General features: G+C 42.8%; 1 protein-coding gene across 2 annotated transcripts in view; it reads right to left on the reverse strand.

The window, feature by feature from the left end:
- Window positions 1-1,305: 1,305 nt before the first annotated feature.
- Window positions 1,306-17,271, reverse strand: part of Fam134b (family with sequence similarity 134, member B) — a 114,030-nt gene continuing 98,064 nt past the window's right edge. For both annotated transcript variants that reach the window (XM_005386135.2, XM_005386136.2), the window contains 6 exons: window positions 12,163-12,289; window positions 9,323-9,407; window positions 7,391-7,528; window positions 5,582-5,646; window positions 5,233-5,359; window positions 1,306-3,563 (listed from right to left, as the gene is read on the reverse strand). In XM_005386135.2, coding sequence (XP_005386192.1) covers window positions 3,070-3,563; window positions 5,233-5,359; window positions 5,582-5,646; window positions 7,391-7,528; window positions 9,323-9,407; window positions 12,163-12,289 — 1,036 coding nt within the window. In that variant the 3' untranslated portion in view covers window positions 1,306-3,069. The remainder of the gene's footprint in view (window positions 3,564-5,232; window positions 5,360-5,581; window positions 5,647-7,390; window positions 7,529-9,322; window positions 9,408-12,162; window positions 12,290-17,271) is intronic.

A 17,271-nucleotide genomic window follows, 5' to 3' on the forward strand; every position in this document is an offset into this window, starting at 1 on the left:
TGTTTTTCTGGTACCGGGAATTGAACTCTCAACCTTGTGCTTGCCAGGCAGGCGCTGTGCCACTGAGCTAAATCCCCAGCCGAGTTGGGACTTTCTAACAGCATCATGGTACAAATGATCTGTGCTATCCCAGTTCAGTAAGGCTTTTCACAATAATCTGTCTTGTATCGATGGAGCAGTGTAAAGAAATACACGAATAATAAACAGAAAATAACAAAGTAATAAACACAAAATAAAAACGTTATAATTTTTTCTAAAACAAATGTGGGCGCCGGGGATATAGCTCATTGGCACAGCGCCTGTCTGGCAAGTGCAAGATCGTGAGTTTGATTCCCGGTACCAAAAGGCGGGCGGGGGTGGGGGGGTCTCCTTCTGGCTAGAATCAGTTATATCCTGTCATGTGTCATGTCTTAAGAGAGATTGAGCTTACTTTAAAAGAGAATCAAGTGCATACATATATTGAGGATATTTGCCAACTGTAAAAACCTTATGCAAGTTTCTTTTGTAATATTCTACTAAACTAGAGAGGGGGCTGTTCTTTTCAAAATCACTTTTGAAGATTTTTGAGGGAAATGAGAACATTCAAACTGGATGGCCTGTCAAAGTGAACTCCAACTTCTTTACCACTACTGTATTGTTTCAGAGCAAAATACACAATACAGGTATACTGCATGTACTTGCAACAGGAAGTGCATAAAACCCTGGTTCTCATTTTAATGACTGCACTCCACTTAGATCTCACAAGGCCATTCTTTATCAGCGTTTTAGACACTCAAGGAATGCTGCTATTGATTTAATTTTGCGTGGCAAAGATCCCCTGTCATACTGGATCAATCACAGGGTTTATTTGGTACTATATCAACACAGAAACAATGCCTCTACAAACACACACATGCACACAATCAACATCCTCACATTCAATTCAATCTACCACTATTATTTAAATTTGTAATCACAAATTATTGTACAAGCAGCATCAAATGTGTAGTTTAATGCTCCTCTCCAGAGACAGCTGGTGTGTCTCCTCAACAGGGCCGATGACAGCTTTCTACCCTACCAACCTTCCATCCCAAAACCTTTTAATTTGTAGTGTGTAACAATTTATTCTAGAGTTACTGTTCTTTCACATACATATTACCAGCCCTTGAATTTATCTTCTTGTAAGCCTGTCCACTGATTTATAACATATTCTTTGATTATGCGGTTATTTTAAATTCTTACTTTCTCCTCAATGAAGACACTGAAATGATGGTTAAACTTTTTGACTTCACAACCAGGAATATTTTTTAAATGAAGAAACACACATTTTTTTTTAAAAAAAGAATCCTGCTAATGACTATTTTATTAATACGTGATTGTATTTTCCCCCTCCTGTCCAGAAACTGTTATTGAATAGAATTCAGATGTATCCTTCCCAAACCACACAGCTCAGAGATTTTCTAACACAGGTTTACATCGGTACCAAAATGGGAAAGATAATGAAGGCACAGGCTCACTCGATATCATCAATAGAGGACATCAACATAGTCATGAGGCACTAACGACACGAGTACAGTCAATCACAAAGAGCAAGTGTTGAAAGCCGTCAGTAACTTTCTTCCCTTTAATGTTTGGCAAATTCAGTCTAGATAATTCAATACCTCAGAAAGAAAAAATAAGAGACGCTTCACTACAATATTGAATTTTAATTGAATAAAATAAGAATAACCTACAGTTATTCTTTAGAAATATAAGTAAAGGGATGAAATGAAAGAAGGGGAACAGATTTCCCCTATTCTTAGATTATCCTTCCTTCCTGAGGGTCCAGATGTCTGTGTATCTGTAGAAATGCCAGCTATACCTGAAGGTTTGAGAAATGTTTTACAGTTGCTGACATGGTCCCTCAATACTATTAAAAGCTTGTATCATAAGAACAAAACTATCTTGGTTTCTGCTTTTTAGTCTTTTGTTAAAAACTGTAAGCCAAATTTGATTATTAAAAGATGATCTAAAAAAGTTTAAGGCGAAGGAAAAAAATATACTCTAGCTTCCGAATAAGAAACAGATTACATATTTAGACTTCCAATTCCAAATAAATATTTGAAAGCCATCTATCTTTCCTATCTATACAGACTAAGAAAACAAGAGTTATTATTTCTTTATTGAGATGACAACATGATTCATAGAACATATCAATAACTAGTTTCACAATTTTAGGCGACATTTCCCATGACACGATATAAAATAGGAACATTTAACTTAGGTGTGAGCAGGCAGAATAGATCGGTACTCATGACATCCCAATTACAGCGGACCAAAATGAACAACAAAACAGCCACATCTCTGGTTAATCATAACTTCCATCTGTGTGATACAGAACTACGTGCTTTCTCTGGGTTAGGACCGCCCGTCACAAGACTGGAGGTGGCAGTCAATAAGCATGCCACTTTAGAAGCCTGCCTCAATCTACAATTGCAGAAAGAACATGGAAATGTTCCAGCCCAGCTGTAGTTCTTAGTTTTTACATTAATTTTGAAAATATTTCCCAAGTCCTTCAACTAAAAGATATTTTGATAATTTCTGTCTTTTTACATCTAAACTTACCAGTTTTAAAAAATTATTTCCAAGTATTAGGAACAAGGGAGCTGAGACAGCATGTATTCACATTAATTGTTAATATTTTCAGTGGGTTACAATAAACTTTTGCATGCTTGAAAATTAATTATAAAGAATACTTATAGAAAGATCTTAATAATTTGGTGTTCGGTTTTTATTTCTTTTTGCTTTAAAAACAACTCCTAATATTTCTGACAACATGGTCTATATGTATATGAAAGTTCATTTCCATGCTTATTACATAAAAATAACTACCAGAAATATCAATCTATCCGTGTCAGCTGATACATAGCCAATTAATTCACTGCAGGAGGGAAAATAAAACAAAGAAAATCTAAAGTAATCATTAAAGCTTACAGTTCAAATTTTTTTCCGTTTTCCTTTTTTTTGTTTTTTGGTTTTAGTTGTTTAATTTTTGCTCAGGTGAAACTTTTTGGTGGTTTGTCTGTGCTCTGTTGCAAGCCCACTCCCTGCTTAATGGCCGCCAAGGAGATTGGAAAGGAAGCCGGAAGACTTCTTGTTTTGCCGCACTTCCGCTTCCTGGTCTTGTGTAAGTCCCAACTCACTCTCAATCTGATCCAGCTCTGACTGGTCAAGAAGTTCAAAATCATCCCCTTCTTCAGTGTCTGTGTCCTCCCCTGGGCTGGGCGCGGCCGGAGCCAGGGCTTGCTGAGCCCCTTCTAGCTGGTCTTTGATAGCAGCCGTCACTGCAGCTGTGATGACCTCCCCAGCCAGGTTGCTCATCAAGTTTAGGGCTTGGTCACTGTTCAGAGGAAGAGTCAGCCCAGCTGCTGACGGCCTCTCTCTGCTTGGTATGTGGCCACTGTCCAACTGATCCTTTTTCCTCTTGAGCTCAGTGGGCAATCCAAGGCTTAACTCATCTTCATCGTTTGTTCCTGTGCCATTTTCTACAGATGGAAAATCAGAAAGATCTCGAGAGAAAACTTCCTCACTAGGCCGGTCAAGATCTGTGAAAACATAATACAAGTTCATGCTTAAGCACCCCAACAAATTGGAAGTCTATTTAAAGCCTGTCTCTGATCCGACCCTTCCAAGCATCCTTGGCATTCAGCTAGGCTGCTGAATGAATGTGAATCATTTTAACCATGTATCGGACTTCTCCCCAATCGGTGACACTGTCTCCCCACAAATACACAAATACTACGTGTCCCCTACATCCTTACCTTTCCTCTTAAGCGCAAAGTGTATGTATGGCATAATAATTGAACCTTCTCTAACATGATCTTGTGGGTTTAACTAAAGCTTAGGGTTCATCACAAATATCCCTTCCTGCTAACATGAGAATCACTTTAAGGCAACGGGAATATGTACAATCATGAAATTTAAAAATACCTGACTTGCAGGTATTCATGGATTCTGGCACATCAGAAAGTAAATACGGCATTTCCATACGTGGAACTCTATTAGAGTATTTGCAACCTATGTTTGTTTAAAGCAATGAAAAGAAGCTACTGGTCCTTGTATTCCAGTTTGACCCAAGGGCTAATGGACACATTCGGCTCTCTTTATAAATATCACTGAAACTGAGCTTGCCATCATTGAGGACATCTGACAGCAGTACCAGATTAGAAGGCATGGGGCTGAGATGTGGCTCAGCAGCAGAGCTCTTGCCTTGCATGCACAAGGCCCTGGGTTCGATCCCCAGCAAACACAAGAAAGGAAAAAAAATTTTACATTAGGACGCAGACTGATGTTTATAGAACACCTTTTCATACAGTAGTTAACTTTTTGCAAGAGTGATTTGAAACCTTCAGTTTTAGTAAAGACAGCCTTACATGTGGGTGCCCTTTCGCTACTAGCAATGGTCACTGCACAAGCCTTGTCTCATTGTATGGTATTGATGGAATTTACAAAAAGCACAGTAAGGAAGAATGTGCTCTAACTTAAGCTGTATTTAACTTTCTTAACTCTGAAGACAAATATGAAAAACTGGAGTTAGCTTTGGACTCCGAAGAACCTGCCCTCCATACCTTCATCTCTTCTGATGAAGACGAAGTCTGACTACATAGGATTAGCTTTTCCCTTTCCCTTCTTCCATTATTGCTACAAGCAATGCTTCCAGACATTTCACAAAGTAACATTTTAAAATTTTTTATTTTCAAAATACGGCAGGTTTGGAGATAAGATTTTTTTCTCATAGTTTTAAAAAGCAACAGTATTTGACATAATGTGAATATACCATAAAATTGACTTTTTTTAAGTGCACAATTAAGGGGGTTTTACTATATTCACAAAACTGTACAAACATCACCACCAACTCCAGAACTTTTTCTTACTCCCAAAAGAAACTTGCACCAATGCAGCTGCCGTTCCCTTCCTCCCTTAGTCCTTAGTAAGCACTAAGCTACTTTTCTGTCTATATGGACTTGCTTTTTCTGCACATTTCATACTAATGGACTCACAAATTGTGTCCCCTTTTACGTTTAGCTTCTTTTGCTCAGCAAAATGTTCTTAAGTTCCATCCACGCTGTAGTAAGCATTAGCACTTCATTCATTTTTGGAGCAAAGTATTAATTTCATTGTATAGCAAATTACTATTTATGTAGTGGTTGATAGAAATGTTTTTACATGGACTCAATAATAAAAATAAGAGTTTATCTATAAAGACTAGCATACCATCGGAAGTATCTGTCTGTGGAGTGTATCCTTCTGAAAGGTTGAAGGTCCCATTATCAGTCCAGGATACTTCTGAGACGTCCGTGTCAGACACTGATAATTCTTTGGCAGCAACCGTAAGGCTAATCTGGGTTAATATAAATACAGTGGCACATTTTAAGCTGCAGAAGAAATTTTTCTGCAAAGTCTACACTAATACCCCAAATGTCATAATCATAAAAACAGATGACTATTTTCCTCTGAGGTTGTTCAGATGACTGAATCTATTAGGAAAATCATCCAGCCTGGGTTCATATAAATAAAGGTACAGTCAAACCACAGAAACAAATTGAGAACTAAACAAAAATACCTTAGGACAAAGAGCAGAAAAGTCTAATTCACTGTCATCTTTGTGACTTTTTTCTTTGTCTGCTTCTGTTGAGAAAAAAATTGGGAGGCTTTCAGTTTCCTGGCGCGCTTAGACACGGTGTACTTACTGTATTACATATTCTTACCCCACACTCCCCATGTCCTTCAGTGCCTCCCTACAGATAAATATTTCCACAAGATGAGTGTGGTGGCATGCGCCATTAATCCCAGCATTCTAGGAAGCTGAGACGGGAGGATCACCAAGTTCAACCCCAGCCTGGGCAACTCAGTGACTTAGTGAGACCTGGTCTCAAAATAAATAAATTTTTAAAAAGGGCCAGGGACACAGTTTGATGCAAAGGCTCTGGGGTCAATCCCCAGTATAGGAAAAAAATGTTTGCATATAAGAAAGCTTACATGTCTGCAAATGGTAAGAAGCCCCGCAGATTTGCAAGGCATTTGCTTTCCAAAGGCAGTGGTCCCTACTAGCGGTGCCCGCTGGCCACTGCAACAGCCACAGCCCTGGGAACCCCTTAGCAATGCAAATGCTCAGGTCCCTCCCTCGACCCAGTTGGAGACGGTAGCCCACAGGCTGCTCTGGTTAAGTCCTCCAGCTGGTAAAGCCGTCATCCTTTAAAAATTGGGATTTAAAAGTCAATTTATGTAACTACGATTGAGAAAAAGAGTAAAAGAATAAAAAGGAAAAAGTTACATGTATTACCGGGGTGGGGGTAGCTCCTATGATAATATTTAGTAAGAAGCTAACAGCTCCCTAGAATATACAAAAGACCTGGGCTGGGCCTGCGGGTGTGCAAGGTGTGAGCGACAGGATGTGCACGACGCCGCCGGTCACGTCCAGGCTCCATTCTGAGTGGGGGCATGGTGACCGTTCAGGCAGTGTCTGTACTGCAACTCTGACTATCCTTCAGTCGCCTAGCATTTTCATCCACCTTCAAGACCCAAGGACACCAGCTGGATGTGGTAGTGCACGCTCTTAATTCCAGCACACTGGGAGGCTGAGGCGGGAGGATCACAAATTCCAGCCCAGCCTGGACAGTTTAACAACTTAGGTATGCATTGTCTTAACCAATCAGTCAATCAATCAATTATAGGTTTAGAAATGTAGCTCAGTGCAAAGGCCTTGCATTCAATCACCAGTCCCACAGCCACCACCACCCGAAAAAAAAGAGAGACTGAGATAAGAGTAGCTAAAGTCATTTTCAGGACTCTCGGGGGCATCTAGTGGTCAGCTCTTACAACATCCGGTTCCAGGCTCCCTGGAGCAAGGAGTTGCAAGCCCTAAACCTCTAACCCACCTCAGGGGCCCAGAGGGGCACAGCCTCACAGACTGGCCCAGGCAGGAACAATGCCCAGGGTGGGAACCGAGGCTGCCCCGCAGCAGAGGAGATGTCCTCTGATGGAAGCTGCAGCCCTCAGGCCTCTCCCATACCCTCAGACAGTGAGCCTTGAGGTGTCGGCTGACCAGGCCACAGCCTGACAAGTGGACTGCGGCACAGGGGCGGCTATGCAAACCTTCAACTTTGCCTTTGATCCCCCTTCTATAAAACCCCAGAGTTTTTGTCTGGCCCTCAAAGGCATATCTTGAGCCTCTTGACTGATGCTCCCTAGCCCTGCCTTCTGCCCTGCACCACTGCTGGCTCCCTGAGGGTATTACAGGATAGACAGCTGGGCCTGGGCCACTGGGACACCTAGAGCCAGGGCTTCTGCCCTAAAACTCTGGCAACCATCTCAAAATAGACCGCTGATGTCGCGTCTCATGCACAGACTCTAAGATTCAAACTTTACTTACCAGATCTCTCACGTTTCTTCTGACTAATATATTCTCCGATGCCAAAATCTAGTTTCAACAGAACTGACTTGATTTTGCTGTATATCTTTTGTCCAATATCATTGCATTTAAACAGTGGACATAAAAATGCAAACAGTACTGAAATATAAGAAGGAAGTATAGGTAAAACACCACTCCTTTTTACTACTTCACAAAATGCTAAATTTCCTTTGTTGAAAAACAAGTCTTTTTTGTTTTGTTTTGTTTTTCAAAAAAATGCCTCTGTAAAGTAAGTTTCTAATTTTTAACTCTTCTCCTATAATGAAACACACACACACACACACACACACACCATGCTCACAGTCTCTGTTTTTAGACTTTCGATGAGATTACCCTTCTCCCCTCAATCCTTTCACTCTGAAAACTTCCAGAAAGTTGTCTGTTTCCCAGATAACTGTCCAGGGTTAGAACCTCACCCTGTTTATTATGTGGCTTTTTGCTGCGGGAAACCTGCTATCATCTCTCAGTCTGTCATCAGTGATACTGGGGTAATATTATCGCTTGAAGTTGGTCTGCTACATGAGATAAATTCAAACCATCTGAAAAGTGCCTTGCTCATACTTCTCCTCCCCTACACTTTTCTTCTTTACCTCCTAAATAACACAGCTCAAGAGGCTGATGCTTTAGGTGAGTTCTGGCTGGAAGGCTTGATCTGAGCTCTAACCATATGCCGTTTGTGTTATGCATTAGGAATACAAAGTGAGATAAAGATGATCACGCTGGATGTACTGTACTGCCCAATGTTTATGTCCTCGTTGTTGCCAGGAGATTTATCCTATTACCTTTTAAGACAGGAGTTGCAAAACTTAAGTATCTTTATGTAAATGAGTTAGTTGAGACTGCCTCCCTCATCAAAAAGTAGCAGTATCAGACCTACTTTTCAGGAAAGGCAGAAAACCTATACTTTATAATGCATTTTTTGAGTTATAGTTCATATATAATAAATTGCACATAAAATATACAATATGATGAATTTTGACATATGCATGTAACCAAAAACAATCACAGGGGCAAGATATCTACTAACCCCCCCACACACACACACACACACTTCATGTTTTCATTAAGGCTTTACTTCTGGGTCCTGGCTCTCCCTGCTTCCATTCAGCTCAGCTCCAGGCAGCCAATGATCTGCTTGGTCACTAAACAGTACTTTGAATTTTCTAGAATCACATCCAAATAGAATTGCAGTAGGTAACTCTATGTGGCTTCTTCCACTCGGCCTCACTGTTTTGAGATTTAGCCTAGTGCTGCATGTATCAATGCTCAGTAATAATCCATTATATGGATATACCACAGTTTGTTTATCTATTCATCTGCTGATGGCCATATGGATTGTATTACCCTTCACACTACTGCAAATAACTCTGCTATGAACATCTGTGTCTAAGTCTCTGGAGATGCATGTATTCATTCACTACCTACTGTGGGATGACTGGGTCATACAGCAGAAACTGTCTCCCTGCCAACAATGTGTAAGAATTCTCCTTGCTCTGAATTCTTCCTAATACTTCAAATGGTCAGTAGTTTTAATTTTAGCCCTTCTGGCAGAAGTGCATACAGTGAAGTCTCACTGTAATTTTGTCTTTTTGAACTACAGAACATGCAAAATGGCACAAGCAATGGTGTATTTGTGGGTAGTGGGGCATACAGCTTATTTATAGTTTTATGAACATAATTTAAAATAGAAGTATTCACTTTCAATCTGCCTTTTGCACATCTTCCCAAAATGTCTCTAGGAAAAAAAAGAAACTCTGTACAGCAGGAGATTAAGAAGTAACCAATTTAGCAGGAAGAACTCATGCCTTCTCTTCCAAACTATGGCAAGTCTGTTGGCCACAAAATGATGACATTTGCACCATAGAAATCAGTCCCATGTTCTACCATACTTACACAGTAGATAGCTGAGTATGACCCCAGGAATGTAACTTCCCAAGACTGTAAAAAATGTGCACACACTGCAGACCAGGAGACAAAACTGCAAGTAACAAAAACAAAACGGACCATTATGTGCCACAGAAAGACATTTAGAGCACGGAATACACACACTTATTTATTTCTACAAGGCCTACTGGATTATGGCAAATGTGCTCCAAACAGCATCCTTTGCACTCACAGAGGGACTGAGAGACACTGAACAGGCCTTAGTTCACTGTAACACTTGGAAATAATCGTTTTAGACGCAGAGGAGCTGATTTCTGCAACTCAAAATAATGACTCCCATTAGCAGCTGAATTACGGCCAGATGCAGGATTCCTGAAGAGTAAGTAGTGTCCTCAGAAACCTCTTCCTCCATGTCATTAATAACAGCGATACCACCTGACATAATTCAACCTGAAACTTCAAACTACGACTGTAAGGCTATAGAAATTCATACATACAGCAAACTGTGTTAGAGAAATTAGAGGCATCTATACAAACCTACTGTTATGTGCACAGCAGTAAACTTCTGGGATCCATCTATGGCCATTACAACCCCCCTTTCTAACAATATCCACCCATTTCTCGACCGCCTGTTAACCAACCACAAATGAAATGAAACACCTACACTGAAATGTTATTATTTTCCTTTTCTCTGCCAATTACAGCAACAGCAAAATCTTAGTTGTCTTAAGAAATGTAAAAACAATCTACAGAAAATTTTCCTGCTACCCAGTAGAAACATCAAGACAGAAAAACCTTCCCCTTGAAGTCTTCACTTAATTTTCACACTTCAGTCTAAGTCTTTCTTTTTGTCTTATCTTTACACGGAGGTATCAGAGTACACTGAGAAAATTCACTAAGGGACTTTCAAAAAGCCGCATGAACAAGGAATACAAACCTCTCACCAATAACTGAGTTAAGGAAAGGGCAAGGAGTCTCACTCTCAGGTGAATTCCATTCTTTGGCATGGGGTTAATAAATTAATAAAGCAGAACAGATGAACGTGTAGGGCAAAATTAAGAGCTATTTATGAGATACCAAATGCCCTTGGAAGAATATGGAATTCTAGAAGTGAAATGGAAGAAGTAAAGCTATAGAGATGGGAGGAATGATAGCCAATAACAGCACGATGACATCTAGGACTACTTGCTGGAAAGGGATATCTTATCAACCCCTAGCTTTTGAAGCAACCTCATCACAGCCAACAGACTTGGAATGCAGTGAGGCAACCCAGTGTAGAAGTCTGAAGTTTAGAATCTTCCAAAAATACGTTTAATCACCTTGGTAAAATAGATCATGCATGCTATTATGGCTTAGAACTAATATGTCCTCCAAAAGTCTCACTCGGAGGCAGACACTGGTCAGGGCAGTGGGTATCCAAGGGCGTGACCTGGAAGGGTATATTCCTGTCCCCAGCTCCTCCTTTCCCTCTCTGCTCCCTGGAGGCCATGGTATGAGCACCTGTCCTCTGCCAGGCCCTTTCATCTTTCTGCCTTGGACCCAACCGACTATGGACTGAACCCATCAAACCCACCAAAAAACAAACCTCCTTCAAGTTGTGAGTTTTGGGTGTTTTATCCCAGCTAACTAATACACCTGCCATATGGAGATCTACTATACAATCTATCTCCAGTGATTTTAAAAAATCAACCCAAACACAATGCCACTGCAATATCCTCAGAATGTTTCCAAGGTAGTTCTACTATTTAATGCTGACGAAGCCACGAGATTGCCCATAAGCAGCACTTCGGCAGGACTGTACATGCTGCATTTTAAGCATCCCATGGTCAGAGGTCATCCCACTCTGTGAAGCTGCTCTGAGCCTGTAAGACAGATCAACAGCAATGCTGGACTGTGTCACGCAGGCGGTAGTGACATCGGTCTCCCTGACCCAGTCTGTCTTGCTTGAAGGGAAGGAAAGCGCCAGGAGCAGTCAGTGAGCCGGGCCAGGAAACCGTGAAGGCAGCGATGCAACCAACGAGGGCTGCGGAGCTTCTGCACCTCATGCAGCCACCAGACCGCCGGCCACGGTGAGAGCTGCCTGGGTCCGTACAGTATCAGAGTGTCACCCTTCTCCAGGAAGCACACACATTCCAACCACTGAGGACGCCCCCTGTGGGTTCCCACCTTAACTGGAGAAACGCCCATTCTATGTACAAAATCATGATAGGTGTTTTTGCAAAGAATTTTCGTTCTGAAGTAAATCATATAAGAAGCTCCTTTTTAGATTGGCAGTTAGACTCTGTTACCTCTGACTGCACACCTGCAGGACTATGTGTTCATTCCCCAGAGACTCTTCAGAACCAGGCAAAATGGAATTAATGAAATTCTTTTTTTTTTTCTTTTTTTGGATTTTTTTTTGAGACAGAGTCTCGCTATGTAGTGCAGTCTAGCCTTGAACTCACTATATGGCCCAGACTGGCCTCAAACTCATGGTGATCCTCCTGCCTCAGCCTCCCAAGTACTGGGATTACAAGCGTGCACCACCATGCCCAGCTTCAATAAATTCTTAATAAGACTTTTTTTTCCCCTTTTCAGCTTGGCTGCTAAGACCACGCACCATTCATTCCAATTAATAGCCCAAATAAACATGTATAAAATGTAAGCCCAATACAATTTCCAAACATGAGGCTGAAGGTTCTCTGGTGCTCACGTGCTAACATTTCCAAGCCCGGCTAACACCAGTTTTTATGACACGGGCTCCAAGAGCATTCAGAGTTGGGGAGCTGACAGCCGATGAAAGAGGTCTGTTCATCTGTTCCCAAGTGTCTGGCACATTTAAAAACACACTCCTCTCCGAGGAAACTTACCTTCCCAGGACTCTGCTGTTTGAAAAGAGACATTTCTTGCAGAAATATGCTGAAGTTGACCCATGATTCTGCAATGCAGTGGCTGAGTCTGGGTCTTTCATCTGGTTTGGAATTGACAACTTCCCAGCTAGAAAGAGAAAAAGAAAAAAGAATGTAACTGAACTTTAGATGAGTCACTCAGTAGTCATGGTTTCAGCAAACATGTACTAAGTAAGCATCTACTGTGTGCCCCCGCTCTCTAGGAAGTCCTGCGAATCCCTGCGAACACCGAGCTGCGTTCCTCAGACTCCTGCCCCACGGAGCTCGCAGGCCAAGCGCAACAACATACTGCACGATCAATCATCAGATCGCGGCGAAGGAAACCGGGGTGTGGGGTGGGGGTGGGGGCAACGCGGGGGCTCTGAGGCTTCTTCTCTGAAGAAGTCACTTGCCAACTCAGATCTGGACTGGATTTGCGGTTACCATTCGTGTTCCACATAAAGCCAGGCAGCACAGGCGCAGAGACCTCGGGATAGGAGGCACGGAAAGTGCTACCCTACTATGCCCCGATGGAGCCAGGAGAAAAGGCGCAAACAGTTGCTCAGGGGATGGGGGAGGACCCAGACCCTGCAGGAGACTCACAGGATTTGCTAGAAACTCTAAACCTCACGGATCAGGAAGCCACCAAACTTCTAAGGAAACTGGGCGCTGAGCATGTAATAGTGAAGACGAACAACACACACCACCATGTACTTCTGACAGCTGTAGTGAATGGCCAACTACAGGAAAAGGTCAATCTCAACAGGATCTCAAGGAAGCCCCGATTTTTCCAGGCTGTCTTTTCCCCACCATCATCTGGAATGTGTTCAACGTGACACACAGGCCAGGCAGGGTGTGTGTCCCTGTCTCTACCCGGAAGGCGGTGCCAGCAGCTATAGCAGTGGCGACACACAAAGCCCATGAAAGGGTTGTCAGCAGAAGACACGGGGGTGAGCTCAGTAGTGAGCACCCCTCTGAGCTCCGACTGCAAAGGCATCGGGGTGAGGCACTTACACCAACCTAGTGTTACCTGCAGAGCGCCCTGAGACAAAGCAAAGCGACCTTGGTCTTTAGATGCTGGACAACACAGCAACTGTGTACATACGGATTCTGTTGCTTTTTCATGTATTTTAAATAAGCAATTTGTAAGTTACAATTTCTTTTCTTTTTTAGCCATAAACTTTAATTCAAGTTTAATGAGTGCAAAGGCATTAAAATGCATTCCGTTTTCCAGTTTCCTTTCGCTCTGGCTCAATAATGTCCCCTGCCAAAGCGTCACTGTACCCAAGGTCTCTGCACCCGTGCTGCATGGCTTTATGTGGGACCCGAACAGTAACCACGAGTCCAGTCCAGATCTGAGCTGTGCAGGTTCTCACCAGGTGGACAGCCCACCTGTCATCAGAAAGGAGCCTCTGGAGATGCCTGGGGTCAGGAACGGCTCTATGCAGTTACCCACCCACTCTCCCTCTCTTGGACCACTCAGTGCAAATTCCCTCTGGTGAGCAAATCTTGTACCTGGTTTGCACACCCCGTGAGTAATTCTAGACGTATGAAAAGAATGCTCAGAAGCCACTGTAACAAATACCAATACATCTGCAACAAATACCAATACGTCTGCCGATACACCAATACATCTAAGTGGGAAAAGATTCTCACAGGAGAACCAAAGCTGGATGGCCAAGGAAATGTACGGTTATTAAACTGTGGTCTCTTTTCTCAGAAAGCACAGATGTTTCATGAGCCCTGGAGGGCAACAGGAACACAGATTTTCATATCTGCTCTCTGTATCATGTAATAGTCGGATTCGGTGCAGCTGTCTGGCGAATAGAATTACAACAAAACTCTAAAACTTTAAACGATCTGAATAGCAAATTTTAGAGATGTAAGAAGTAATGAACATTTTGTGTGTTGATACACATTTACAGCATACTTTCATTAAGACAATGAACAGGGCCTAGTGCTGCACACACCTAGAATGCCGGCACTCCAGGAGGCTGAAGCAGGAGGACCACAAGTTCGAGCCCATCCTAGGCAACTTAGCAACTTGGTGAAGCCCTGTTTCACTAAATAAGAAGGGCTGGGATGTAGCTCAGTGTGAAGACCCTAGGTTCAATCTCCAGAATGAAAAAAACAGGCGGGGGGCGGGGGGAGGTGCTGTTCTCAAGCAATGGGAAATAAAACAGGGAAAGTGTGAATGAAGTCAAACTCCACGTTTATTTATCAACCTTGCAATCACAACATTAGGAAAGAAAACAACCACAGACAAAATATGTACAGTATGAGTCTATCTAAAGAAAGCTCAAAATCATGGTAGGCAGAATGGGCTACTTAAGCACCCAAGTGATTAAAACAAAAAGTCAGGAGAGGAGTTGTTTCAGGTGGGGATTAAGCAATGACCCCACTTGGGCAGTGATCACACAGAATCCATGCACGACCCTTAAGGCTCTCCACACGTGTACGTGTGCACATTCGCCACTCTACGGAAAAAGGTCTTGACTTCCAAGGGTGTCATCAAGCTTTTCATTTCATGAATAAGCACTCACACGGGCGGCCCCTGCCTCCATCCTACTGCCTGGAAGGAGGTTGTCCTCCAGCCCTGGTCAGGCCCTCTGCTGCTGTCCAGCGGGGCCCGGCCAGGTGTTGTGTCCCCGCCCGCAGCCGAGGGCAGCCCCCGCAGCGCTGGACACCACTTGCTGAGTCCCACGAGGATGGCCAGGAAAGGCGCCCGGACAACTTTCTCAGCGACCCTCCCTGCTCTGGACCCTAAACAGCCAGTGGCCTAGCACAGGGGGTTTCGGGGGGCTGTACCCCCAAGTCATCCACCGCCTGGCCCTGGAAGGACGCCCAGGAAACTCATTCCCTCTTCCAGCTGGACAGACCTGAGCTGTTCTTTGCACTGTCCGACTCCTGTATGGAGGCAGACATTTCTTTCACGCAACAAGTCCAAATACAAATGTTACCAGCTTTCCCCAGTTCATTTATCCGTGAAGTAAAAATCAACTTTCTATTGGCTAGACCCATAACAACCATTCTTATTTTACTAATATTTTGTTGGTGCTGAGCCTTAAGTGCTTGGCCTCATGCACACTAGGCAAGTGCCCTACCACTGAGCTACAGTGTCCTCCAGGTCTGAAAACTCATTTGTGAAAACAATTGGTACATGCCACAACTCTGTTCTGACACTACCTCTAGGATGCGTGTCTCAGGTAACATCACATCTGTACACACAGTTTTCCTTACTCTACTAAGGAAATTGCCTAAAATTGGGAAGGAAGTAAATACTAAATTATCACTGTAGTAATAATGTCGAATAGAGACTTCATGTAACCTAAGGGGCTTCACGTAGAGCACAGAGAAATAACTAAAAATTCTTTTTTGCACTTAAAGGTCTTATCTTTCTTCCACAGTGGACATCATCTACCCATTAGCTTATTCACTCATTCAGTAAAACTGAATCAAGTTCCCTTTTATATCTTGCATTGTGCTAAATGTGTCAAATATTACTTAGAAAGCTCAAATGCCCACACCACTTCTTTTATCACTGTGTCAACAGCCACTACACCAGTCGCTGGGAAGAAAAAGTAAGTATTAACTTGTGACTACTGTCTGTAACTGTAAGACAGCAGGTACATTACATTTCTTCTCTCTGAGAAAGCTTCAAGTGACTTCGAACAATAAACTCCAATGATCTGGAGTTATTTTGGAACAAATAAACTCCATGGTTACATTTATATCAACACAATAAAAAATTCTCGCTGGCATTTGAATTGTGATGATCGCAAACAGAAATGAGAAATTCACTGTCCACAACTTGAAAATGTTATCTAACTAAATGGGTTTTGGTTTTTCTGGGGTTTTGGTTTTGGTTTTGGTTTCTGTCTTCTTGAGACGGTCTCACTATGCAGTTCAGGTTGGCCTTGAACTCACTTATGTAGAGCAGGCCGGTCTCGAACTCGAAATGATCCTCCTGCCTCAGCCTCCTAAGTGCTGGGATTACAGGCACGTGCCACCACGCCCAGCATAAGTGGGTTTTGGAAAGACTAATAAATGTGGGAGGTAAAAACAAACCTTCAGACTATACTGAATAAAATTTAAAGGAAACACATGCTTTCAAAAAGAAAATCTGAATTTAAAGATGAAGAGCTGTTACTCTACACTTTAAATGAGATATGGGTCCAAAAGCATTGTTCCCTGACAGTTTAAAAACAGTTTAAAATGGCCCAGAGACTGTCTCTGAATGCCACGGGTACACATCTCTTTCATTACCTTATGCCACCACTACTAAGTTTTGGTAACACAGAGTTATATAATGGATAAGATGGACCATTTAATGTCAATTTTTCAAAATCCCTTATTTTATAGATGAGACACACTGAAACCCACCCATGTTTTCTCAGTTTGGGGCACAGCCAGGACCCAAGACCGAGACTCCAATTTCCAACACGGCTCTATTCAGTGGAGAAAACACATGTGAACACACGTGTCCTCATCCTATGTGAGTAAATTCAGCGGCCCGCTCTGACGAGATCAGGCTGTAATCAGAAGGAGCGGGAACAGGTCGCGTTCCCCTGCTCCTTCCTAGAGTGAGACGGATGAGGTGTGGTGGCCAACACCACACACCATGACGCAGGCCCAATCCTTTCCAGGAAAGCAGAATTCAAAAACTCAGCGGAAACTAAGACCCAGGCTTGGTGGCTGGTTGACGTTTCATACAGGTGACGTCAGTACACATGCGCGGAGTTGCTCCAGAGTGAAACTCTAGGTTTTCCTAGAGAGCCATGTTTGGGAAACACACAGCCAGAGAAAGATCTCCTGTGAGTACTGGACGGGGTTTGGGAAACAGATCTCTCCCACAGTGTGTGGCCGCCCTCCCGTCACCTTGGCACCAGACTGGTGAGCCATGTAAGGCCCAACTACAAAAAGAAAGGAAATACACCTTAGCATTTGCCCTCAGCCATCTGAACTTTGACAAGGTGGCCAAACACACACCCTGCAGGGAAGACCGCCTCTTTACCAAGTGGTACTGGGAACACTCGCTGTCCACACGCAGAAGACTCAATCTACATCTCTTGCCGCGTACTAAAGCAAAAT

The sequence above is a fragment of the Chinchilla lanigera genome, unplaced genomic scaffold (assembly GCF_000276665.1).
Source record: "Chinchilla lanigera isolate Chin_1 unplaced genomic scaffold, ChiLan1.0 scaffold00025, whole genome shotgun sequence".
Lineage (NCBI taxonomy): Eukaryota > Metazoa > Chordata > Mammalia > Rodentia > Chinchillidae > Chinchilla > Chinchilla lanigera.